General features: G+C 48.8%; 2 protein-coding genes across 10 annotated transcripts in view; one reads left to right on the forward strand and one right to left on the reverse strand.

Annotated features, from left to right (window-relative positions):
- Cdip1 (cell death inducing p53 target 1) overlaps positions 1-3,713 on the forward strand; it is a 20,870-nt gene extending 17,157 nt beyond the window's left edge. For all 8 annotated transcript variants that reach the window (XM_023711335.1, XM_023711338.1, XM_023711337.1 and 5 more), the window contains 4 exons: positions 1,860-1,964; positions 2,140-2,295; positions 2,984-3,257; positions 3,340-3,713. In XM_023711335.1, coding sequence (XP_023567103.1) covers positions 1,880-1,964; positions 2,140-2,295; positions 2,984-3,257; positions 3,340-3,451 — 627 coding nt within the window. In that variant the 5' untranslated portion in view covers positions 1,860-1,879 and the 3' untranslated portion in view covers positions 3,452-3,713. The remainder of the gene's footprint in view (positions 1-1,859; positions 1,965-2,139; positions 2,296-2,983; positions 3,258-3,339) is intronic.
- Positions 3,714-5,995: 2,282 nt separating this feature from the next.
- Positions 5,996-9,203, reverse strand: part of Hmox2 (heme oxygenase 2) — a 41,119-nt gene continuing 37,911 nt past the window's right edge. For both annotated transcript variants that reach the window (XM_023711331.1, XM_004627807.3), the window contains exons 3-6: positions 8,557-8,674; positions 7,663-8,154; positions 6,359-6,485; positions 5,996-6,270 (exon numbers count right to left, since the gene is read on the reverse strand). In XM_023711331.1, coding sequence (XP_023567099.1) covers positions 6,143-6,270; positions 6,359-6,485; positions 7,663-8,154; positions 8,557-8,674 — 865 coding nt within the window. In that variant the 3' untranslated portion in view covers positions 5,996-6,142. The remainder of the gene's footprint in view (positions 6,271-6,358; positions 6,486-7,662; positions 8,155-8,556; positions 8,675-9,203) is intronic.

Raw genomic sequence — 9,203 nt, forward strand, 5'->3', positions numbered from 1 at the left:
TTATTTTTTTTGCGGAACTGGGGATTGAACTTGGGCCCTTGCGCTTGCCAGGAAAGCGCTTATTCCACTGAGCCATCTCCCCAGCCCCTTAAGTTTTTAATTTTGATGCTGGTCATAAAGATTCATGCCAATATTTCCTTCAAACTTTTTTTTTTTTTTTGGAAACAAGGTCTTACTATGTACCCCAGGTTGGTTTAGAACTCATGGTCCTCCTATTAAGCCTCTTGAGTGCTAAGATTACTGAGATGTGCAACCATGCCCAGTAAAGCTGTCAGGTTTCTTTGTAGTTGAATGTAAGATCTTGGTCTGGGTGCGTCTGGCCCTGCAACTATTTGTCTTTGAAGACAGAACTTTTTTTTTTTTTTTTTTTTTTTGGCAAAACTGGGGATTGAACTCAGGCCCTTGCACTTGCCAGGAAAGCACTTATTCCACTGAGCCCCCCTATTTGTCCTTTTGAGACATGGCCTCACTGTGCAATACAGGCTGTCCTTGAACTTACTTTGTAGCCTAGGATGGTCTTAAAGTCTCAGCGATCCACTGTCTTAGCCTCCCTAGTGCTGGCATTACAGGTGTACACTCCCATGCCTGGCTCTTAAAATTTAATTTTTAATTTATGAATCCCTGCCTCTTTTGTGGAACTAGGTTGTGCTTGGAAAGCGTTTTTTTTTTTTTTTTTAACATTGTGTACGTTATTGTACTGTTGAGTTTTCTCTAGTTCATAGTATCACCTTCATTTCAAAATGCCATTAGTAGTTGTTCCTTTATGATGCTAAATAAAAGGAGGCAAGAAGACCTCCAGCTTCCTTGCTTTCTCCCTAGGGCATAGGTGCTCAAGGTATTTGGTGAAAGAAATAAGCCAATGTGTTTCACTTGACTGACTCTCTTCTCAGTTCCCAAACTAATCAAAATGGGACTAGCCCGAGCTAGTGGAACAAGCCATACCATGATTGGCTCATTTTGTATTCCTTCATGCATGGGAAGTGGATCTGTTGGGCCTGGTGGGGGGCAGAAGGCATAAGAAGACATTGGACCTGTGAGGTGGGTAGGGGAGTAGAGTACTTAGCACCATAGATGGTAGTGATGGAGTGTGCCCACACAGTGCCTGGCAGCCCTCCTAGGCTGAGGATGCTGCCCTTCCCCCTGAATAGCTCCCCAGAGCTCTGCCTGGCCAGCAGCTGTGAAAGACCTTCATGTGCTTCCTTTTTTGAGTATCAGATTTGAGGTGAGATATCTTTCTCTGGATCACAGCAGCCTCTGGTTGTGTTCAGCCCTTCCATGGCTGCCTTATTGTCTCCTAAATGTTGGGGGCTTGGGAGTAGAAACTAGAAGCCAAACAGGGTTAGGGCCCCAGGACTGGTAGGTCAGGTCTCACTAGATCCTGCCCTCAAAGAAGTGTGGGTGACTGGGGAGAGGTGAAGATCATGGTAGCTGTGGGCTGGTGGACGCCTGGTGAAAGTGGGTCAGCCCTAGTGCCAAGAAGGAGCCCAGTGATGGCACTTCTGAATGGCTTTCTGTTCCAGTCCACTAGCCCCGCTCCTTCCAGAGTTTGAAGATTTATATGGAGGGAAAGTCCTTTACATTTTTGTTTTTTTTTTTCTTTTTTGGTGGAACCAGGGATTGAACTCAGGCCCTTGCACTTGCCAGGGAAGCGCTTATTCCACTGAGCCATCTCCCCAGCCCCTATATGGAGGGAAAGTAAAGGTAGCAAGCAGCTCACGTCCCTGAGAGACCAAATGTTTAGGCTCAGCTGGGTACCTGAGGATAATCACACACTTAGTGCAGTAGCCCTTGCCACTGTCCAGAGTGAGTGGGAAACAGCTTGCCTGGTAGCTGAGTTCATGTCTGGGTCTTCCTTGCAGGTTCAAGGGAAGCAGTGAAGATGTCTAATGAGCCACCCCCTCCTTATCCTGGGGGCCCCACAGCCCCACTGCTGGAAGAGAAAAGCGGAGCACCATCCACCCCAGGTAGGGGTTTTGTTCCTGTGGGTCCCTGTCATAGCCCTTCCACTTTTCTCCCCAGGTTGTTTGGCCTCTTATATAGTGAATCTGCTCCAGGATTACCTTATATCTTAAAAGTGACCTCTATCTGGGCCAGTGTGTATAGTGAGACGAACTGAGCCTCCTCTTTCTCTCTGTCTAGGCCGTACCTCCCCAGCTGTGATGCAGCCCCCACCAGGCATGCCACTGCCCCCTGCAGACATTGGTCCCCCACCCTATGAGCCACCAGGTCATCCAATGCCCCAGCCTGGCTTTGTCCCCCCCCATATGGGTGCAGAAGGTGCCTACATGGCTCCAGGTAAGCTGGGAAGGAACCTGAGGGGAGCATGGGAATGGCTACTATCCAGCCTGCACCGTAGACAGCTGGTTATCAATCACAGAATACGGACCCAGTAAGGGGTGACACAGAACAAGATGTGTCATGGGGGAGAACACCAGCTCAGGGAAGCAGTTATAGCAGCTCATGGTGAGGACTATGAGTTCAGAGCTTCTTCCCTGTGGAGGACTTAAAGCCCTTGGTGTTAGCCTGGCATTCTGCTCACCAGCAATTCTCTCGAGCTACTAATCAAACCCAAGGGCCTGTAGCCCTTCCATGGGCTGCTAGGTTAGGTGGGCTGGTCCTTCACATTGCGGCCCTCTGTACAAGAAAGGAGAAGGGTAAGGCTTTCCTTTTTCATCCTTGCAAGCATTGAGAGCACCTAGTCCCTGCCTGCCAAAAGTGAAGGGAACACTGGGCCATGTTCCCAGCTCTCTGCCAAATCTGTCTTGGTTCCACAAGGTAGGGACCATGAAGTACTGGAAAAATGTGGACAACCATCTTGAGCCAGGGCCTTTTAGCTCAGGGATTGCCACTAGTGCTCAGTGGCCCTCAAGAGAAGAATGGCAGGAGATTTCAGGCTGTGTTCTAGGTGCTGGAGCCCCGAGCTTTGTGGTTATCTTTTGTTATCTGTGTTTTAAGACCTCTCTACTCATCTGTGCTGTTCCAGGTTTTTACCCTCCTCCAGGTCCTCATCCACCCATGGGCTACTACCCCTCAGGACCATATCCACCAGGGCCCTACCCTGGCCCTGGGGGCCACACGGCCACAGTTTTGGTCCCTTCAGGGGCTGCCACCACGGTGACAGTACTGCAGGGAGAGATCTTTGAAGGCGCACCTGTGCAGACTGTGTGTCCCCATTGCCAGCAAGCTATCACTACCAAGATCTCCTATGAGATTGGACTGATGAACTTTGTGCTGGGTTTCTTCTGCTGCTTCATGGGGTAGGTGTGGTATGTGAGTGGGGTGGGCCCACCTCTGCTGCTTCTCTTTAGGTCTCAGCCTGTCTCTCTGTCTCTGCTTCAGGTGTGATCTGGGCTGCTGCTTGATCCCCTGCCTCATCAATGACTTCAAGGATGTGACACACACATGCCCCAGCTGCAAAGCCTACATCTATACATACAAGCGCCTGTGCTGACGGAGCCAGACTTGGACTCATCTGCCTGTCAGTCTAGCCCCATGCTTTGCTCCCCGCATTCAGTGGTCATTTTCCCCATCACTTGGGGTAGTAAGCCGTGCCACTGTCCCCTGAAAATCCTGTCCTCTTTGCCTTGCCCTAACCTGAGCATCTGACTCTTCCAGCAAAAGTTCTGTTGGATTTAAGGCCAAGGGCCAATAGGTGGCAGGGGCAGTAGCACTAAGCTTGTGTGTTGCTGCTGGTTTGATTGACATCTGTGATCTAGAAGTTGGGAAGGGTCTCCTATTGGGGTTCCCATTCTTCCCTATAAGGTCCAAACTTGGTCCTGACTCTCCTTGGGACCAAAAGCAGTGAGAGCAGTACTGGGTCCAGGCATTTCTGATCTTCTGGGCCAAGAGTAGGGCATTGTTTGAAGTCTAGCCTGGAGCCACACAGGACTGAGTTAAGCCCTGGGTTTGTTAAGGTATATGCTGTGCCTCTGCAGTGCCAGAGACAGGCATGACAGAATAACTGCCAGCTCTGGCCCTCAGAACTCTCAGGTATGGTAACCCAGGAACTCCTAACTCCCTGTCCATGTGCCCAACAGCCATCTGGTATAAGGTAGCCAAGAGGGACTCATCTTCATGCATCTCCTTTTGAGTCAGTATATAGACCCTGCTCTCTGGCCACATCTATGTGAGCCACTGTATTTTTCTGGGGCCAGAAGGAATACCCACAAATCTAGCCTGTCCTGTGTACTATGTTCTCATTGTGTGTGGGTGCATCCTCTTCCCATTAACTACTGTGTCCCAGCTAGAACAGGTAGTATATGAGGGAATTCCTTGTAGGTGTAGTGGGATCTACAGCACCCTCACATTGATTCTTTTCTCATTAAGTATTGGCCCTTAGCTGACTTGCTGTCATTGTTCACACTCACATTGGGGTGTTCCAGTAGGAACAGCTCTGGCACTGAGGTGGAAAGGAGAAAAGCAGAAATAAGCGCTGGGAGTACCCTCGTAGACACCAGCCCTGCCCTGGGTATAGCCCAAATCTGTCTTTATTTCCTGAATAGTTTGTGAATTTGCCCCTCTCCTGGTCTCGCACTGCCACTGCATGGCCTCCCATCACTGTGAATTGTGGCCTGGTCTCAGTTTGTAGTTTCTCATTAAATTGGCCTTTTCATTCCCCTGAGCTGGGCCTCTACTGTCTTGCCTGGCTTTCTTCTTTTTTGAGGGAGAGGGTGGGTTTATATGTAAATATACTGGCAGTATACTGAAGCCAACTATCTGGCAACAACATTGATACATAGTGACTGCAAAAACCAGAATTTAATGTAGATCATGATTAAGAAATGCAGCTGTGACTAGCCCAGGGCAGGAGCTGACTTCAGCAGTGGCCATAAGGTTACCTTCTTTCCTGAGATACTTGTTCCATCCACCTACACACTTTGGTGTACATCCATAGCTCCTGCAAGCTGGAGAACCCCCTCCCCACAGCTTGGGCTTGATGTTATCCTACCCTTAAAGTACAGCCACTGGGTTCACAGGATATAGTCTGAGCATACAAATTCTAGACCTACCAATGGCCTAACTTCCCTGAACTGTGAAGGTAGTGTGCTCAATCTATAGTTTTAAGAAGTGTTTCCTCACAATTTAACCCCTTTTTGACTAAAACTTTTACAATAATAGATTCCTATCAATAAAAATATTTAATTTCACATCTCTACTTCAAATGAATTGTGTAAGTAAAGATAGATGCTTTCTAAGTAGGAAACCTCCAAAGTATCACAGCTAGAAATCACGTCCAGATAAATACTATCTTTGTGATGAAGGTGTTGAGTCTTGATGACAAGGAGGGTGTGTAGGAGCACATGAAGACAAAAGGGAGCTCTGCAGGGCCATGAGGTAAGATACCCACTTCCCCACATGGATATAGCATGCCACTGTTCTGAGGGGATTCTGCTTCCTATGGGATATTGGGATCCACAACAAGGTTTCACCCACCCTGTACAAGGTGGGCTGAGCATGGTGATGCACTCCTGTAATAACAAGCATTTGGGAGGCTGTGAAGTAGAATTACCAGAAGTTCAAGGCCACCCTCAGTTATGTAGTGAGCTCAAAGACAACCTGAACTACCTAGCAAGACCCTCTCAAAAAAAGGGCATATGCAGTGTTTATTCTACTGAATGTTATAACCTTTATATAGGTTGCGGGGTGGGGGTGGGGGAACAGCCTAGGTTAGTAGACCTCAACAAGCGTCCTAGTTGACATGGATGAGTTTCTAGGGCTGCAGAAGCAGAGCTCATTTCTGCCCATCCCCAAGCTTCTGAGAGGCCTGGAAATCGAGCAGCATCATTTGGCAAGATATCCCACCCCCAAAGCTTGGTTTGCTGGCTGCTCACTCCTAGCAGGACAAGGATAGCTCCCCACATACTGTGAAGACAAGAAAGAAGAGAATGCGTCCGAGACCCAAGAAGTTCAAGAGCTTTGGTGCAAAGCTGATTCAGAGGCCTGGGCCAGGTATACCTTGCTGTGCTACAGAGAAGATGCCAACAGGCAGAGAGGCTCTAGCATCTGGCTTTTTTATTGGTTGCTTTTTTTTTCAAGCCCAGCATTTTAAAAAGTCACCTGAGGTGGTAGTCAAGAAGTGGAGGTAGGGACGGGCAAAATGGTCACTTGGGAGGAGGGTGCCAGCATGGCAATGACAGGTCCTTCACATGTAGTACCAGGCAAAGAGTCCAGCAGCCAGGGCCACACTGGCAGCCAGAATTAACTGGAGGCTGGGCTTCCTCAGTACACTCATGGCTGTCCGGAAAGGGCACCTGTTGCCTCCCAGGGCACCTGTGTGCAGCACAATAGGAGACATGATATCAGTAGGGGCTGATGACATGCCCACCCCAGGGAAGGGAGCTTAGAACCCACAACCTACCTTTGTCTTGTTGAGCAGTATAGAAGGGGCATTTACGGATGTCTCCCTTCCCATCATGTACAGGGAAGCCATCTTCCAGGGTGTCTCTGGCCAGCATGGAGCCAGCCTGGTCCAGTTCATCGAATATCTGAGAAGCAGAGATCAACAGCCATCCATGGACTGCACAGACTGCCTTCAGAGTAGACACCCTATATCCTCTCTCACAGGGAGCTGGAGCAGGTGCAGTTGTCTAGGAGGATGGACTAGCCATGCAAGCAGCCCCATGGGTAGCAACAGGCAAGACATTAGTGCACCTCTCCCTAGCAGGACATGAAGAGGTATAGCTATATGTGTGCTGATAGCATCGATAGGTGGGTTTTCCCCGGATTATTACCAGGTACTCTTATGCCATGTCAGCTGCCCCTGAAGGAACTAAACCAAAATTATCAGGGTAGAGATGTGTGGAGGAGCTACTGGTACTTCATTTCTGTTTGGTTGGGTTTTTTTTTCGTTTTGTTTTTTTTTTTGGTGGAACCAGGGATTGAACTCAGACCTTTGCACTTGCCAGGGAAGCGCTTGGTACTTCATTTCTAACTGCAGGGGGGTCCCTCCCCATCTTGGGTAGCTTCAGGGCCAGTTGGGCCACTTTCTTCAGCACCTGTCCCCCAAAAGGTCTCCCATATAGCAGGTATATGCTGGCTATTACTAAGGAACAAGAGAAAAATGAGAATATGGGAGAAGATGCCATAGCTGGGCAGACTCATCCTAGGTGGCCGTGGGAAGCTACACTAAAGAGATGCTGGGAGTTATGGTTAGCCTGACACCTCACTTGCCCACAGCTTTTCTTGGCCCCAAGGGCTGACATGATGTGTAAAGGGCCAAATGAGCCTCCTCAATCTTGCCTCCAACTAAAGGCTAGTTGTAAATAGCTACTATGCTTACTCTCCTTGATGAATCTGGCTCTAGCTGAACTTACCAAGCAAGACTTTTCCTAGCAATCCTTGCTAAAAAGGGGAAAATCATCTAGTCCTCAGTACCACTACCCTGTGATGACAGGAAGACAGATAGCTCCTTTCTCATATCTACTGGGGCCTCTCCCTTCCAACCTATCTATAGGATTCTAAAGCCAGGTCTTCATGCTGGAGGCTATCTACTGGGCCTCTACTCCAGTTTGGTTCCCGTCCCTTTATGTGGGACATACTGCAGTTTATCTGTCCTCATGTCACTGAATCTCCCAGAAGTTCTGAATTTGTTCTCCCCCTGCCCCCATAAGAGGTTCCTTGCAGCCCCACAGAGCTAGCACTGTGGTCAGTACCCAGCAGTACCTGCATGTTGTACTCAAAGGCCTTGTTAGCTTCCTCCACGATCCTCTCTTTGGTCTTCAGGCTCAGATCCAGGGCATTCATCCTGGCCCGGTAGAACTGCTTGAACTGCTGGGCATTGTCCACATTCTCAAACTGGTAGAACTGGGTCCCTTCCCCTGTGCTGGGGAGCTTTAGGGCCCGCTGGGCCACTTTCTTTAGCACCTGTCCCCCTGAAAGGTCTCCCATATAGCGGGTATATGCATGGGCCACAAGCAACTCTGGCTCATTTTGACCCACGTAGTGGATCCGTTCCACATACTTCTGGGTAGCCTCAGAGCACATCACCTGCTGCTCCCAGTTTTCACCAAAGAAATATTCCATGTCCTTCGTCAGTGCCTCCTTCCGGTGCAGCTCCATAGGGAAGTACAAGGGGGCAAAAGCTGAGTGGTCCTTGTTTCGGTCCATTTCCTCCTCAAGGGCCGAGTATGTGAAGTAAAGTGCAGTTGTGGCCAGCTACAGGAGTGACAGAAGGTGATGGTGGGAAAGGGCTACCAGCTCTAAAGTCAACCACATCATAGTGGTTAGAGACCAAACCTCAAGTAATCACCGCCTTCCAATCTCCAGTCTCCAAAGACCCAACCTGTGACCCATTTTTATATGGTGAATTACTTAACATATCCAGAAAGCTTTGTTTCTCAAAGAAATGACAAGGTGAATTCTTTAGAACACAGATACTTTTTGTTCCTTTATGTCACTACATTGTTTCAGGAGAACCAGAGCTTAATGCCGAAAATGAGTGAACATGAAGAAAAGCCCAGCTTCTCCTTCAGAACAGCTCAGAGCACCTTCCTCGGGGACTAATGGTCCAACCCCATGTCAAAGTCTGAAATCCAACTTTGTTTGACAGCCACAAACCTTAAATAGTTCCTTCTTAATGTTGCCTTTCAAGAAGTCCTTGACAAACTGGGTGTTTTCTGCCCGGTCATGTGCTTCCTTGGTCCCTTCCTTCAGGAGCTCGGATAGGTCAGGCATTCTGTGGAGATGGGATGTACATGTGTGAGTCCCACCTCCCCAAAAAGGACTGTGAACAAAAGGGGGTCCAGGTCCCAGGGTGACCACTTGGCTAGTCTGGAGGCAGGACTATGTATACTTTGCTCTAGCATGAACAGTTAGGCCTTGTCAGGGCACACAGAACAAATAGACCTTTCTGCCCAAAGACTCAGGTGACATGCAAATATATGGCCTCCTCAAGCCCGGCATGGTAGAGCATGCCTATAGTCCCAGCACGCAGGATCCTGTGCTGTGAGTTTGAGGCCAGTCAGGGCTACACAGTGAATTCAAGGCCAGGCTGAATTAAACAAGATTAACTTGTTTAATCTCCATGTTGAGAACCGATGTCTTATTAGGAACTATACACAGCCGGACCTTGTCTCAAAAAAAAAAAGCCACCTCAAAAGTACAAGTCCTGGGGCTGGTGAGATGGCTCAGTGGTCTAAAGCACCTACTTAGAACAAGCTAAGCTAAGCAAAACACAGGGACTGCGGTTCGATCCCCAGCACCAC

Source organism: Octodon degus, unplaced genomic scaffold, assembly GCF_000260255.1.
Source record: "Octodon degus isolate 3935 unplaced genomic scaffold, OctDeg1.0 scaffold00021, whole genome shotgun sequence".
Classification (NCBI taxonomy): Eukaryota; Metazoa; Chordata; class Mammalia; order Rodentia; family Octodontidae; genus Octodon; species Octodon degus.